The 15,952-nt window shown below is 51.3% G+C and overlaps 2 protein-coding genes across 14 annotated transcripts in view; one reads left to right on the top strand and one right to left on the bottom strand.

Annotated features, from left to right (window-relative positions):
• S100PBP (S100P binding protein) overlaps positions 1-4,296 on the top strand; it is a 34,093-nt gene extending 29,797 nt beyond the window's left edge. For all 11 annotated transcript variants that reach the window (XM_061388958.1, XM_061388941.1, XM_061388916.1 and 8 more), the window contains one exon: positions 1,674-4,296. In XM_061388958.1, the coding sequence (XP_061244942.1) occupies positions 1,674-1,815 (142 nt within the window). In that variant the 3' untranslated portion in view covers positions 1,816-4,296. The remainder of the gene's footprint in view (positions 1-1,673) is intronic.
• A 3,267-nt stretch (positions 4,297-7,563) lies between these two features.
• Positions 7,564-15,834, bottom strand: FNDC5 (fibronectin type III domain containing 5). Of its 3 annotated transcripts, none has more exons than XM_061389055.1 (6): positions 15,462-15,834; positions 13,775-13,890; positions 12,835-13,033; positions 12,192-12,281; positions 9,979-10,112; positions 7,564-9,634 (listed from the first exon to the last, which is right to left on the bottom strand). In XM_061389055.1, the coding sequence occupies exons 1-6, from the start codon at positions 15,667-15,669 to the stop codon at positions 9,629-9,631; spliced, it is 753 nt and encodes a 250-aa protein (XP_061245039.1). In that variant the 5' UTR covers positions 15,670-15,834; the 3' UTR covers positions 7,564-9,628. The 3 variants fall into 3 exon arrangements, with proteins under 3 accessions (XP_061245039.1, XP_061245030.1, XP_061245020.1); XM_061389046.1 differs by having other exon boundaries at positions 7,564-9,097; XM_061389036.1 differs by having other exon boundaries at positions 7,564-8,697; positions 15,462-15,559.
• Between the last annotated feature and the right edge of the window lie 118 nt (positions 15,835-15,952).

The raw sequence follows: 15,952 nt of genomic DNA, 5'->3' as shown, positions 1-15,952 counted from the left end.
CTTTTCACTTTTTAACTAGCTACATGATTGTGATCCAATTACTTCATTTCTCTGGTCCTATCAACAGTAAAATAAGATATTAGACTAATTGACCTCAAAGGGTCTTTCTAGTCTTGAAATCTTCTGGTTTCTTGATGCATTGTTGTTTTACAATTCTATTCGGTTACTTGATCCAATTACTCAGAAACCTTGGAGTCACCTGTAAGTCCTTACTCCATAGTCTGTGCATCAGCAGATCCTATAAGCTCTTATGTATATTATCCAGAACTTGACCATTTCTCAATCATTTTCACTTGGGTTGTTGCAAGTCTCCTAAATGATCTTCCTACTTCTGCCTTTGCCTGTGTACTGTTCTCAACTTGAGCAGCCAAAGAGATTGTCGGCCATAAGCATAAGTCAGATTCTCTTTGCTCAGAATTTTCCAGTGGCTTCCCATCTCCATGATCCCCTGCAAGTGCCTATATGCATGGTCTAACCTGGCTTGGTTAGCTCATCAATGCCCTCTCCTCTACTGTTCACTTTGCTCAAGTCTGCTCTGGTCACACTGGCTTCCCCGCTATTTTCCAAGTATATCAGATGTGCTCCCACATCCGGGCCTTTACACTCAGCATTTCCTCTATAGTAACCAAAATGACAGCGGTTCTTAGAACAGCAGTGTTGTGTAATAGTTATTAAATTATGCAGTCAGATGTGAATTCAAATCTAGGCCCTTCTACTTACTCAACTATATAACCTTGGGGAAGTTACTTTATCTGAGGCTCAGTTTCCTAAATCTGTACAAGGAGTTTAAATTGGAGTAACTTTGCTGGTAGGATTGTCATTAGGATTAAATGAGGTGACATGTTTAAAGAATTCAGCAAGTATTTGCATATAGGGCTAGATAAATGCTAAGTGCTGCTAAAATTACTTTCAACTTTGGCTCTTCCACAAAATTACCTATGGAGATACCTAGAAATACAGATGTCCAGGGACTCTTAAGTTATTAAGTCTAAAGGTGGAGAGAGGGGCCAAGAATCTGTATCTTGAAAAAGAAAAAAATAAAAAGCTCCCCAGGTGTTTATTAGGAACAGCTGAGTTGAGAATGGGATGAAATTAACTCAGAGGGTCCTGCTCCAAGCCCTAGCCCAGTATAAGACTAAAGGAGGCTCTCAGTCTTTGAGTCTGTTCAGTCTCCTAACTTACAATGTGATACTCATGTGATGCCTTACCTTCTCTGGGAATTTTATTCTAATTTTAACTGCTGTGTCCTGAGCAACCTTGAGCTGTGTCAGACAGTGAGGTCCTGTTGGAGGTACGGATCTGATGCAAGCAACAAAGTATAAATCCTGTCTTGAATGTTTCCCGAGGAAAGAAATGGTTTTTTCCCACTTAAACATTACTATATACTACACACTGGTTTTTCTTAGAACATTCATGTATGTGGACCATGTTACCATAATACTTATATGGGAATTAGGTGGCTTTGGAAATTGAAGGGAAATGCTTACAGAATGACTTTCATATCAGGAAGATAATACAAATTTCTAAAATTGTGAGAATCAAAATATGAATATCCAATTTTCTAAAATAACAATATTCTTTAAATAGTTATCTTGGCGTTTTTTTGTGTATAAATAGCCATTCCAGCTGAAACCCTCATCTGTCCTCTTTTTATTTTCCCCCTTTCCTGATAGAAACTACGCCCGGTTCCGACAGAAATCTCTGCAAAGATACAGTCTGACCCAGTGGGTTGACCGGAATAAGCGAAGCCACCATCGGTTCCAGCGTCTACCAGATTTCCCATACGGTCCATTTGTCTCCTCCCATCAGCAGTGAAGGGCCCTACCCAGGGTCCTGTCCAGAGCAGCATCTCATCTTCTGCTGTTCCATGCTTTGTAGATTTCGAATTTTATTTTTCACAATATTTTTATTTAAAGAACTTGTCACCTTTTGGAAATGCATATTGCTGACTTGAAATTTTTTGTATAAGGTCCTTTGTTTTTGTGTGTGTGTGCATTTAAGCAGTGTTGAGTTGGCATAGTTTTAATTTAAATTAAAGGTGGCTGCCTCCTGAAAGCCAGCATTAAGTCAGAACATCCCGGCTCAAGCAAAGAGCCACCTCTGTGCAGAGGTGAAGTCTACTTCTGGTGCCCAAAAGAAATCATTCTTTAATCTCTTGAAGGAAGAGGTTCTTTATCAGGCTGCAAACCAGTTTTAATTATTGCTGATGACTTATAAATGGATACAAGTCACTTTTAACAACCCTTCTACTTTTTTTATTTGAATCTCTGAATACCTGTCAGTATTTTAAAGTTGGTAATCCAGGACATCTGAAGTAGTTGAAAGGACAAATTAAAAGTGTAAATCTTCTCTTCTTTTTGTACCTACTAGCTGCCTTTTTTGGCTTTTTTTTTTTTTCCATTCTTCATTAAATTTATTTTGCACAGTAGTGTTTCTAAGTCTTAGATAGCTTAACTCTTAACAGAAGACTGGTGACTAACAACCTCTTTTGATTTGTGGTATTGTGACTGATTGCCTTCTCTGTCTTTCTTCAAGGATTTTCCTTCCTTCCTTGTTTCCCCAGTGATCTTAGGGCTCTGGCATATTCCTGTATCCTGTTTGACATAGAGATGCCTCTTAAGAACAGCCTCATTGCACTCTTTACTGAAGAGCTGCCCACCCAGAGTCTTGACTCTAGGACAGGCCAGAAGGCAGTGCTATTGAGAGGTGTCAGTTGGTCTTCAGTCTCATCTGCTGAACCCAGCTTTGAGTATGAGTTGGCGAGTTAGTGAGCCTCCATCCTATGGAAGAGACTTTGGGAAGCTGTCCTTTGTCTCCGTTATTAGTTAATAAGAGGTGCCTTTTGATCCAGATGTTACCACCTCCTCACTTGGTCAGAGGATGTACAGTTTTACAAAACTACTAAAGTGGATTTAAAATAGTTTTGATGAAGCCGGTGCACAAAGCATTACCTGATCTTAAGGAATAGTACTCTAAGCTAAGTTGACGAGCTTTGTGCAGCTACCTTAATGTCTTTGGAGTTTGTTATTCTCTTTACAGACAGCTCTAGACATCTCTTGGGAGATTTTGCAGTTTGGCATCTGTGCTCTTGTTCACTCTCTGTGAAGGTTGTACCTAGTTGCTATGGCACAGCCTGTGATACTGGGCTCGCTGCCTGTCAGGTTTTGTTGCTCCATCAGCCCCATCTTTGTCTGCAAGTAATCTAACATAAACATCCTACTCTGCTTTAGAAACTGACTTGGGAGAAACTTAGTCATTGTTATCAGTAAATTTAGATGGATGTCCCTAAGTGTTTACCATTTCTGTCCAGTCAAGGAGTCTCTTTTCTTGGAAATTTGGTTGCGAGTCTGGGGCCAAAATGCAAAGGAGAAGTTCTGTTCAAAGGCAAGAGTCAAAATCTGTTATTTCAGTTGGCATTTACAACGTCAGTCACTTCTCCAAGTTTGCGTAAATCAGCTTGATGGAGTGGGACAGACGAACATCCAACTTTGAAACTATAGCATAGTTAGAACTAAGTATTGCTGGAATATCTAGCCTTGTAGTGTCTTATTGCCCACCGATCACCAGGGAGTAAAGGGCTGGCCGTTGGCTTGGGCAGAAGTCTGAAGTCTCACGCTCTTGCCTCCCTGGTGCAGGAAGGTCTAAGACTGACATGTCACGGGAGCATCGCCTTTGCCAAATCTAATGAGTGATGGGTTATCTTGAAAATGTGACAATCACATTTCCTCTTTGCTCAAATAATTCTATTTTTCCAAAGCTTTAGCAGCTTAATTAAATCTCTTGGACTGGGGGAGGAGAGAACTGTTCCCTAGCGGTTAACATGGTATTCTTTAAGAAGAAAAACAAAGCCAAAGAAAACTCATTATCAGGCATGTTCGCCTTAAAGATGGTAGTGCTTAGAATCTGGCGTTTGAATTTGTTTTTAAACGCTACGTATCTCATATTTGGTGTTGGCCTCTTAAATCTAATTTTCGTGTAGAATTCTTGCCATATTGTTTTATTTGAGTAAGGGCTCTGTGCACTGAACTGCCTACCAAGCTTTCTTCATCTGTGATGACATTCTCACCACAGGGGTCTTAACAGTGCAGAGTAGACTTGTGCTGTTTACATAGTTCACTTGTAACTAAAAGAGCCTGAAATAACCTGTAGTTTTGCATCTAATTCGACCCCAGTTTACTTCGGTTGTTGTCAGGATCAATTATGAAACTGAAGTTTGGTGCCTCCTGTGTATCATGTTTTTCCCCTGTAGCAGTTGTGTTTAATGTCATTAAGAAGAAATAAAAGTTCTTGTCAGTGGCTTATGTACTATGGCCTTCTGTTGCGGCCTCTAGGGGAGGGTTCCTTCCTTCTCTACGTAGGTAGGTTGGTGGGGTGTGGGAGGGGGTGGCAGTTAGTAGAACGTGGCATTGGGGAGGCGAGGGTGTGTGCTCCCAATTCTTCTGAGGGTAAATTACAGTGTTGAGAAAGGCGTTCCAGCAGTTAAGAAATGTTGAGATTGATTGGGATTTGCAGCTACATATAGTGCACGTCAGGAGCCTGACACAGAGCGAGCCTGAAATATCCCTGTGCTGCTGTTTCTGCAGAGTGGGGGGAGGGCTCGGCCCATCACACAGGCGTTGCCGTGATTCCTTCCTGTGGCTGGACAGCTGCCCCCTGTGGCTCTGCCCCCAGCGCCAGCACTGACTGAGGAAGAAGCCGAGCTACCTGGGGCCGTCTTCCTTTGAAAGGGATGTGAGAAACCAGAACTGATAGTTGTTCTTAACCCAGCCTCTCCAGAAATCCGCTCCTAGAACCTGGGGCGAAGGTCAGATAAGTGTGGGTAGATGCGGGAGACACAGCGTTTCTTGCTTAGATCCCTTTTGTGAACCTAAGCTTCTTAGACTCACCTCAGGAGCAGGATGAAGGGGAAGGCAGAAGCTGTCACTGCATTTGCCACTGCGTTCACCGTCTCAGCTTGTGCTGAGGAGCAACGTGTTTGGACAGGGTCTCTGTCCTGCTGTGCCGTAAGTTTTGTCTAACATGTATTCTATAGTGCAGGCGAAAGGCTCAATGTTAATTTGCTAAATACCCAGCTATTTGATAGTCTTGTCTGAACCCAAGGGTTTCTTGACTCGCATATATACACATACCCATTTTGTCCTTGCAGGCGTAGGTGTTCCTTTGTCCAGTAACCGCTTATTTCCTTTTTAACAGTGTGTTACTGTAGGCATCAAAGGTTTCAGAGACCAGGCGGGGTTCTCCGAGCTGGTGATGTCCCTTACCCTCAGTTTATGTTGTGGAGAAGTGAGGAGGAGAAGTGGACCTTCTCTAAAAGCTCATTTTCTAACCAGCCTCTTGTGAGCTTGTACAGGAAGAAAAAATCCCAACCATCTAAAACTAGAAAGCAGAGTCCCCTGCTTTTCTTAGTGCTGTCCTGCTTTTCTAAGAGAAGGCAATTATTCCTAAGCTGATTCTAGGGTATGCCTGCTTTGTAGGCCAGAACACCTGTCAGGAAAAAAATGTCCATTTGTCACAGGAAGTATCAGCTGGCTAACAGTGGAATTCCTTAACTAAAAGCTCCCGCCTTGTCAATCCTCCCCACCTGTCCTCACCCTGTGACAACTGGAACGTGCCACAGACAGAAAATCTGACCATCCGAGCACCTGTTGGGAAGCAGTGGAATGTCATCTTTTGGATAATCTTTAAAGCCATCTAGTCCTGAAATGCTGAATCATTAAGGAATTATTTGTATACAAAGATCTTCAAATAACAAGGGTTTGGGCATATTATACCCATGGAGCTTGGGAGCGAGGGTTGTCCTGTTTACAGAAGCATTTTGTTCTTGGAGGCCACTTTTTAAAAGCAAAATCCAAAATCTGTCAAATAGATTTAAAGAGGATGAGAAAGTAGAGGTCTGAAACATCACATGACTGGAGGGGTGAGATCCCACATATTTCTGTAAAGGACTGAACTAGACATCTTTAAAGTGGATTTGAGAGGAGCTGTTGCTCAGTTGCTAAGTCATGTCTGACTCTGCAAGCCCACAGACTGCAGCATGCCAGGTTCCTCTGTCCTCCACTGTCTCCCAGAGTTAGCTCAAATTCATGTCCTTTGAGTTGGTGATTCTATCCAACCATCTAATCCTCTGCTGCCCCCTTCTCCTTTTGCTCTAAATCTTTCCCAGCGTCAGGGGAGGCCCACACTGAAAAGCTGGGGTCTGGAGCTTTGGGAGGGGACTGGACTGGAGAAAGGAAAGCCTCCTGCCCCGTGGAGATTCACCAGTCCTTCTTCCTCTCCTCAGACCCTGGGGTCTCCCCGCTGTTCTCAGAGGGAAGTGCTTTGGCTCCTACTCTAGCGGGGGTGAGGTCTGGGAATCCTCTGTTCTTACCCTCTTGTTTTTGACAGAGGAGACCAGGACCCCCTCAGAGAAGTAACTGGCCTGAAGGTCTCCGGCCTCAGTCCAGCAATCCGCCTGCAGGCCTGCTGTGGTCTTACAGAGCAGGGGTCTCAGTCTCAGGAGGCTTGCCTGGGCCCTTCCCAAGCTGTGGGGAATCTGTAGATGGAAGTGAGGGCTGAAGAAAGGGGACAGCCCAAGTCACAGTGGTCGGGTTCCACTGCGCAACTCCAGTTAACTGGAGACCAGCTCAATTGTTGGGGAACTTGGGAGTTTAGGGAGATGACTACAGGGAATGGAACTGAGTTAGGAGTGTGGTTTGCGCCACTCCCCTCAAGCCCTAAGATGATGTGCTTCAGGCACTGACAAGGTGAAGACTGCAAGCGGCACTCCCAGGACCCCACGGATAGCCGTCTATACCGGATGCCAGCCTGGACATTCTCCATCCTCTGGCGCTGGACAGGCTCAGAGGGCCTGGGAAGTACCTCTTTGAGGTCTGGCTTGGAGTTCTGTGTGCTAATCAATTTCCCACTTTCTTACCCAGACTCCAAGACCTGCTTCCCTCTGCTCTCAAAACCTTCCAGAATAGCCTACTCTAAGCCCCACTCACTTGATGTTTTCTAAGCTCCTCCCTGCTCTAGACAGAAATGTTCAAGGTGCCCCATTTACTGGTCTGCTCATTGGCTAATGGTATCATTACTCTACCTTCCAGCCTGCTGTGGGATCAGAATGATGTTCCTTTAACAGCCTTAACAGCATGCTGTGAATTCTGAGCTGCAGCAGCCAGCAGCTCCTGCAGTTCTTCCTGACTTCCCCCTCATGCTGGGAGAAGCAGGGCTGTGTGCATTCCTTTGGCCAGGGAAAGCACCAACCCCATCCAGAGGGGAAAACCCTTTGTTTTAAAAACTGAGCTCCAGCCTGCATACCTATGTGATGAGGCAGCCCAACCTCGGTTGGGGTGGTGGGGGGAGGGGCTCAGTCATAGGATAGAGCAGCTATTTTCTCCTCCTACACGTGCACCCCCATCTGTTAGAGATTTCCCTTCCAACTCCAGCTTGGCTGGCAGGCTTGTCCCTAAAGAAGCTGCAGGCCAAAACGGAGAACTGCCTCCCTCCTCCACACATCCTGACTTGCTGCCAACTGCCAGAAAAAGAGGGCAACATTTGGGCATTTACCAGAAGACAAGGATGTGCCTTTTCATTTGTCTTTTTATTTTACATTTAAAAAGTGGTTATTGCTCTAACTGGATCAGAGGTAAGGACCTCTGCCCTAAGGAGCCTTGGCCTTGCAGCCCCATTCAGCAGGGATGGAAGTCACAAGACAATGAGTAGAGCCTCATGCCCTCCCATGAGGAAGCCCTTAGTGTTGTCGACATCTGCCTTTTACCCTGTGTCTCCTCCCTCCCTGTGCTCCACACTTGGGCAAAGCAGAGGGGCGGCTGCCCCAGCCATGAGAGCTCTTGTAGACCGGAAGGAAGGGGTGGTCAGGGGTAATGGCTTTCAGCTCTCTAGCTTGGGGGCCATTGCTCTTATCGTTCAGTTCCACAGGTATGCACTGGGCGCCTATGGTGTGCCAGGCTTGTGCCAAGCGCGGTCTCCCACACGCTCGTCCTCAGTCACCGATGGAAGACGCAGAGGTCCGTCTCTTCCCACGCAGGCACTCCGCAGCCGTAACTTGTCAGTCCCAGGGAAGGCTCTGCCCTTCCTTAGCAAGCACCATTTGTGTTTTAAACCAGAAAGAGGCAGTGGAGGGAGGGACCCATCACCTCACACCACTCAGGCTCTAGGGAAGGACATGAGGACCCTGGGGAGCTTTCACAGAACCCTGGATGAGATGGCAAGATATGGAGACCCCAGAGGCTGGGACTGCTGACTGTCCATGGTGAATGGCTTGGGCCTGCCTTCCAGCAGAGTCCAACCCGGAGGGGGTGATGAGCAGCCCCCAGGGTATCCCATGTGGACGTATCTTTTCAGTTGTGCAAGCCAGCACTGTTGCAACTCCAAGAGATTTTTTTTTCTAAAGAAATGGAGCCCATACCTTCAAAGGTCTCTTTCCCATTCTGTCTTCTTCAGACCCCAGACTGATGATCTTACAGTCAAAAACAAGGGTCAAAGAAGGTAGAAGATACAGGCCACTAGTCGGGGAATCCCTCTGCCCTCTGGAGTGAAGCCCTTCAATTGTGTTTTCCAAAAGTAACAGAACAGAAAACATCTTACACACTCGCAAAGTTGTGCATCGCACCACAAACAAGTCCTTGATGGCTGGATCCAGCGAAGGCTTGATGGCAGCCAGGACTCTGCCCAGCAGGCAGCCCCACAGCTTCCCTGAAAGACACGGCTTCTGTCAGTCCAGGTGCGTGTCAGCTCCCAGGAGCTTTGTGCATTTTCTCAGAGAGGAGGCCAGTCCAGGAGAGGCGAGGAGGCAGAAAGAAGGCTGTGTCTCATGCAGCTTTGCCTTTTCCAGAATGGGGCCAGGCCTTTTAGTTTGGTGGCTTGTTTTATTTTTTGCAGAGTTGGGGTCTGTAGTTTAGCCTTCGTCATCAGACCAGGATGGGAGTCCAGAGGGAGACTGCAGCTAGCGGGGCCTCCCCATCTCCAACCTTGGCAGCCCCCTCTCTCCCTGAGCCCATGGACCCAGGGACCAGCAGAGAAGAAAAATAAAATCATTCTTCCTGCAGACAGGCAGTCACGCTTCGATGATGTTCACCGAGGGCTTGTTTGGAAACTGGGAGGGAAGAAATGAGAGAAGCGGCCAGGGCTGAATTGAACAGAGTTCTTGCAAGGTTTGGAAACAGGGAGAAGACGCCAGAAGGAAGGGAGCAGCAGGGTTGCAGCCTAAAAGCCAGGCTCTTGTCTCAGGTGGAAGGCAAGCAGGAGCCCCGCCTGGGTGCCTGGTCTCTGCCTTCTCACGCCCAGCCTCCGGCCTCACTGAGCTGAATGGCCAGGATGGGCCCCAGCAGAGCCGCCCCGCCGGCCGGTTCTCTCACCTCCTGCAGATCTGCCTCTTGAGCATAGCCTCAGCCACTGACATTGCTGAGGTGCCTCTGGAGATGGGGGTTAGTAAGAGGCTTCAGGAAAGTGCCAGATAGAAGCCGAGAGAGAGGACAGGAAGCCAGAGGGTGTAAGGAGACGGAGAGGGGAGGAAATGTGGAGAGGGCCAGATGTTTGTTGGACAACCATCGTCAGAACCATGAGATTCTCTCCCATTCTCTACGTCTTCCTTCTGAGCTGCCCAGAGCAAGCACTGAAAGGGTTTTCATATCTGTTTTACAGGAGAGGAAAGGAAGGTACAAAGAGGTGAAGCACCTGCCCAAGGTCACACAGCAGAGCAGGAGCAGAAGGAGCCCAGAACCCCGACTCTCGTCATCCCGCGTCAACCAGGAACTCTGCCCCCCCTATTTGCTGCACTCTGGTTAAACCCCTCCTGGCCCCTGGCACTCTGCAAAAGGAGAGGGTCCAAAATCAATCTGCAGCTTGCCCTGGGTCACACGGGCAGCGGCCAAGCTGGGCTCTGTCCTGCGGCAGCCACGCCAGGCCCCGAGCTGACGCCTCGGTAGCCCAGGGACTACCAGGGAGCCAGCCCCAGGGTTCAGATCTTGCCCTCACCTTGCTACGGAGAAGCCCCCCGCCTTGGTGCTCTGGTGTGCTGGTTTCTGACGCACTCTTGGTTTTTTCCTTGTTGTTGTTGGGTTCGTTGTCCTTGATGATGTCATACTGGCGGCAGAAGAGGGCGATGACACCTGCAGGGGACAAGGGGGAGGAGTCAGAGGCCAGAGCCCCAGTCCCTGCCCCTCCGCCTCATTCCCCCTAGACCCGGCTGAGCTCTCCTGCAGTGGCCTCTCACCCGCTCCATTGCAGGAGGCTGCCTCTGGCTCCCATGTCCACCTGTCCCTAGCCCCGAAACCCCTTCACCTCACCGGCCTTCCCACAACACCCTTCTGACGCTGTCTCCTCCCTTCCCTTTTCTAAACCTCAGAGGGCTCCCCTTTCCTTTAGAGCAAAGAACAATGAGAGTATCCATCTAGCACGTGCCAGGGCCTGACAGTCCACCTCGCTGAGCCCTCACAGCTCTCGGGGGGCACCAGTTATTACCCTCCCCAGGTTACCAAGGAGGACCTGAGGCAGAGCTCAGATAACTCACTCACCGTCACAGGGTCCAGCTGGGGTGTGCACTCCGGGGCCTGCACTCTCCTAAATGTTTAACGCTGTTAAACTAATACTTTTTTAGTTTTTGAAAGGCCATTAGTGTAATATTAAGGCAACCACTTCCAACTCTCACAGAGGCCTTCCCTATTTTCACCTCTATACTTGATTTACAGTGCTTTTTATTTTTCTCTTTTGGCATGGCTTGCGGGATCTTAGTTCCTTGACCAGGGACTGAACCCAGGTCACAGCAGTGAAAGCTCAGAATCCTAACCATTAGGCAACCAGGGAACTCTAATAGAGTGCTACTTCTTGGTCTGTTTGAGAGATTATCTGTTGATGTCCCCTCCATGGGAGACAAAGCCCACCAACCCCCCTCAACTTCCTTCCGCATCATTCTAGCAGAATTACACCACAATTTGGGGTTAATTCACTATTTTATATTGTTTCAATTATGTGAATACTATCTGTGCCAAGTCTAATAGCACGCCACATAAGCAAAGCTCCCCTTTTGTACAATCCTTTGCTTTTCCTTTCTCTTTCAAGCGTCTGCTTCTCTTTGCATCTATAGAACATATTTTTCCATATGCCTCAACAACCACGGATGCCCTCTCAACCATGGATGTTAATATAACTTTGACATGGTATTTAATTCCTTCAAAAAGACTTCACTCCACAGCCTCACCATCCTTTCCTTCTCACTCTCTACCTTTTCTCTAGGGTCACAGCTGCACTGAGCCAGACTGAGCTTAATTCATTTCTTACACACACTATGCCCCAAACACCGTTTCTTTTTTGGCTGCTTGGTGAACTCCTACTCATCCTTCAAAACACAATCCCCATTTACCTCCTCTCTGGGTTTTTCTTGATTTCTACTCCAAGCCCCAGAATGAAGTCCCTGTCCTCTGCTCCCATGCATGATGCTCTGACCGCACTCATCACGTCAAGTTATAGTTAAATATCGGCCTGGCATCGCCCAGGCTGAGATCCTTACAAGCACCTGACTCTTCTTGGTCCCAGCTGTAGCACTTCTCTCTGGAATGGAGTGGCTGTTCAGTAAATTCTGGTTAGGTTGAGGGGTCTCTGTCCTCAGGGAGCTCACAGACAAGTGGGAAAAAAGAGAGGGAGGAGCCCAACTAACTTAGCTAGGAAGAGCTACATTCAGAGAGGAGCACCACAGTGTGCCATGGGAGCCTGGAAGCAGGAGAAACATTCTAATGCACGGATTGGGAGGCTTCATGCAGGCGGTCTCAGAGCTGTGTCTAGACAGATGAGTGGGATAAGAGGGGGCCCAAGCCTGAGGTGCTCAGACGGAGAGGCTGCTGTAGCCATGGCTGCTTTGAGGGCGAGGGAGGACAAGCACTCACAGAATCCTATTGGGTTGGCCAAAAAGTTCGTTCGGGGTTTTCTATATAACGTTCTGGGAAAAACCAAATGAACCTTTTGGCCAACCCCACCCAGGCAGCTACTGAATTGTTTTTTTTTTTTTTGGTGAGGGGTGAGTTACAGAAAGGATCAGATCTGGCCCACCAGAGCAGAACTTAGGTTCCTAAATCCTCCTCTCTCACTGTCTCTAAGCCCCTCGTCCTTCATTTCCATGAGAAAAGGGTCTGGTCAGGGTCCCCCATTTCCCCCTCCCACCAGGTGAAGTGAAGGGGAGCTCAGGCCCGACTCACCGGCCCACATGAACAGGACCACGACGATGATCAGCACCTCGCCCGTCCGCAGCTGTTGGTTCCTCCCCATCTCCTTCATGGTCACCTCATCTGCATGGAGAGAGATGCTAGGTCACTAGGTCTGGGGCTCTCTGCCCCTCCAACAGCCACCCGTCGAGGGCCAAGCCCCAATTTAAGTGCTATTTCTCAGTTCAGTCGCTCAGTCGTGTCTGATTCTTTGCAACTCCATGGACTGCAGCACACCAGGCTCCCTGTCCATCACCAACTCCCCAGAGTTTACTCAAACTCATGCCATTGAGTCGGTGATGCCATCCAACCACCTCATCCTCTGTTGTCCCCTTCTCCTCCTGCCTTCAATCTCTCCCGGCATCAGGGCTTATTTCTACTTGTGCCCAAAAAGAGATTCGAGAACATACTGATGGCTACTTAGGGGGCAGTAACTGGACTTAAAGCTGCGAGTTTGAGTCCCATTGTTTGGGGGACCTGAGTGGACCTCCCTCTCTCAGGGGGCTGTCTGACTAGGTGGCAGGGCCCTGAGGAGGGATGGGGGGCAGGTTTTGTGCTTTCTGTCAGCCATGCACCCTTCCAGTCTGGACCACCCCTCCCCACACCCCATCCCGTGCTGATGGTGGCCTGGGCCTGCCTTTGTTCTTCGAGGCCATCTTCTCAGCCTCGCGTGGCGTCTTGAAGAGCACGGGCTCGCTGGCGGGACTCTGACCCTGGATGGATATGGCCTGCACGTGCACGATGTACTCCGTGTCCTCCTCCAGGTCCCAGAGCGCGCACGAGCGGGTGGTGGTGTTCACCTCCTGGATGAAGCGCAGCATCCGCACGTCCTTCTTCTGCCGAGAGCAAAGCCAGGCCCCAGGTTTCAGTGCCCAGGCCACCATGCCACATCTGCCCACCTCTCCAGCAGTGATGAGGCTTCACCCTGGCTACCATGCTAAACCCCCTACAGCCACAATCTGACTCAAGCATCCCATCACCTCTGCAGGTAGGTATCCACCTCTCCATTTTACAGGCCAGGAGATAGGCTCAGAGAGGTTTCAGAAGCTGTCCAAGGACATATATCTTGAGAGAACTGGTGGTGGTGGTTGTTTTGTTTAGTTACTAAATCATGCCCAGCTCTTTGTGACCCCATGGACTGTGGCCCGCCAGGCTCCTCTGTCCATGGGATTTCCCAGACAAGAATACTGGAGTGGGTTGCCATTTCCTTCTCCAGGGGTTCTCCTGACCCAGGGATGGAACCCGAGTCGCCTGCACTGGCAGGTGGATTGTTTACCACTCAGCCACGAGGGAAACCCAAGAGAACTGGTGTGTTAGTTGCTCAGTGTCCAACTCTTTGCAACCCCATGGACTGGAACCAGGTCCTAAACTCACGTCTGTTTACGATCAAAATCCTGCCCCTAATTCCTAGGTTCCAACCATAGATTTCCCTTCTGGGGCCTCTTTTCCCAGCCCCCTATGCAGCTTTATGCCCATCTCTCTTGCTCCTTGTTCCTCTGTCTTTCTGCTTCCCTCCTCTCCCAACCATCACTTGTATCTGGATGTGTTCTTCCCTCCCAGGGCCCCTTGAGGGTTACCTGCTGAGAGATGGCAAATCCGATGACAACCTCGTCCTCCAAGACATCCCAGCTTACCACCGCAGAGTTGGCCTTGAGGTGCCTGACGGTGACGTTCACTGGGGCCGAGGGGCTGTCTGGGGGTGGGGAGGCATCTGAGTCTGAGCACCCCTGCTGTGAGGTGCAGATCCACCGTCTCATAAGTATGAAAGGCGAACCTGAGGTGGCTATGTGGTGACAAGGAAGAAATCCAGGCCTCCGGTGGGACTGGCACCCGGGGTGGTCTCAGTTTCTTAGGGGCTGAAGAGCCAGGCCTGAGAAGCCCCAGGCTCCTTGAATCCAGGGCAGAGGCCCGTGCTGGCCACAACTGGCCCCACTAGAGTCCAACTAAAATTGATGAGCCTGGGCCAGGGCCAGGGCTCATGGAGGGTCAGTGGGAGGTGGGGAGTGGGGTGGAGGACAGGCACGGAGGAGACATAGGTGGCCGGGGTTGCAGGAGCTGAAGGTGAGTCTGGTGAAAGCAGTTAGAAGGCCTCCCAGTCCAGGGCTCTTGCTACAAACGGCACTGTCAAGTGAGTGACCTTGAGGGAAGGAGAAAGACCCAGAGGTCGAGAAGAGTCTAGCTGGGCGAGCCCTGGGATGGGACTGAGGCTTGAGAGAGGAAGCCCCAGGATTGTGGAGGGCCAGGCAGGAGAAGCCCAGGGAAGGGCCTTCTCCAGACCCTGCCAATCCCAGGAAGCAGGTGGGGAGGCAGCAGAGGAAGACGGGGTCACTGAGAGCAGAGCCCCTACAGGAGAGTCAAGGGAACAGGGTAGGGCCTTTTGGAAGTGGGGACAGAACAAAGAGGACCAGAGGAAATGAGAGTGAGGGGGATGGTGGGGGTTAGAGAAGCAAGAACCTTCCAAGAGAGGGGCAGCAGAATCACTGAAGCTTCTGTATCCCCCAGGGGCAGGCGCTGAAAGGGGAAGAAGACCTAAGCCTAGAGCCGCCCCCCTTGCCCCGTAAGCATGGGGCCTGGGGACACAAAGCCAGACGTGGAGTCCAAGAGAGACAGAGATACACAGACAGGAGCAGCAGACACTGCACCCAAGAAGAGGCAAGGGGGGACGGGGGGGACAGACACAGGGCAGGAGCAGGGAGACAGCACTGGGCCAGGGAGGGGGGCAGGAAGGTATACTAGCAAGGCGGCAGCAGCCAGAAGGGACTGGCACAGGGCATCAGGAGAGGCAGGGTGCCCGGGAGGCCAGGCCCCAGGGGGCAACCAGCCTCCAGGCTCGGGGTCCACCCCCCCACCTCCCGGTGCCCTAGGGTGCCAATCCTCTCCCCACTCTCCCCCGCAGGACCCAGGCCACTCCGACCTGCAGAGTTGGCCTGCAAGGCTTTGGGGACAGGGAGAGAGGCCTGAGGTGCGGGGACCGTGTCCTCAGCTGCTCCCTGGGCCACAGAAAGGAGCCAGGGCTCCTGAAGGAAAGGCCTGGGGTCAGGGCAACAGAGGAGGGGGCTGGGGATCCCAAGACCCTAGATCCCAGGGCCAGGGGTGGCGGGAGGGGGTTTGAGAGCTGGAGGTCGGGTCGGGGGTCAAGTAGGCAGGAAAGGGGCTGGAGGTGCGGCAAAGGGGGATCAGTGAGCGGGCCAGACACGGGGTCCCCAGGGAGCCCGGAAGGGACCGGAGGACGCCCACCCGCGCCCCCGCCCGGGGCCCCCTTACCCGCCTGCACCAGCGCGAGGCAGACGCAGCCCAGCCACAGGCGGAGCGCGGCGCGGGGCGGGCCGGGGTGCATGGCGGCGGCTCCGGCCGGCCGGCCCGGGGCGGCGCAGGCGGACGCGGCTCCGGCGCCCGGCGGCCGCTCGCGCTGGCGCTCCGGCCCGCCGCCCGCCCGGTCCGGCCGCCCCGCGCCGCCCCGCGCCGCCTGCATGTCGGCTTCGCGGACAGCGACTCCCGCACGGCGGCGGCGGCGGCGGCGGCGGCGGCGGCGGCGACCGTGTCCACGTCGGGCGCCCAGGGGGGCGGGGCGCCCCCGCTGCGGGGAGAGGCGCGGGGGCGGGGTGAGGGCCGGAGGGCGCCCCCCAGCCACCCCCACCCCGAGGGCCCCGACCCGGCCCGCGCGGCTGCGCCAGCTGGCGCTCCCACCCTCTCGCCTGTGCCCGAGCCCGAGCCGGGCTCTAAGCGCCCCGCCGTGCTGAGTGAGCCCCGGCCTC

The sequence above is a fragment of the Bos javanicus genome, chromosome 2, assembly GCF_032452875.1.
Source record: "Bos javanicus breed banteng chromosome 2, ARS-OSU_banteng_1.0, whole genome shotgun sequence".
Taxonomy (NCBI): domain Eukaryota; kingdom Metazoa; phylum Chordata; class Mammalia; order Artiodactyla; family Bovidae; genus Bos; species Bos javanicus.
The sequence above is the reverse complement of the archived record's forward strand: the minus strand, read 5'-3'. Positions and strand labels throughout refer to the sequence as shown.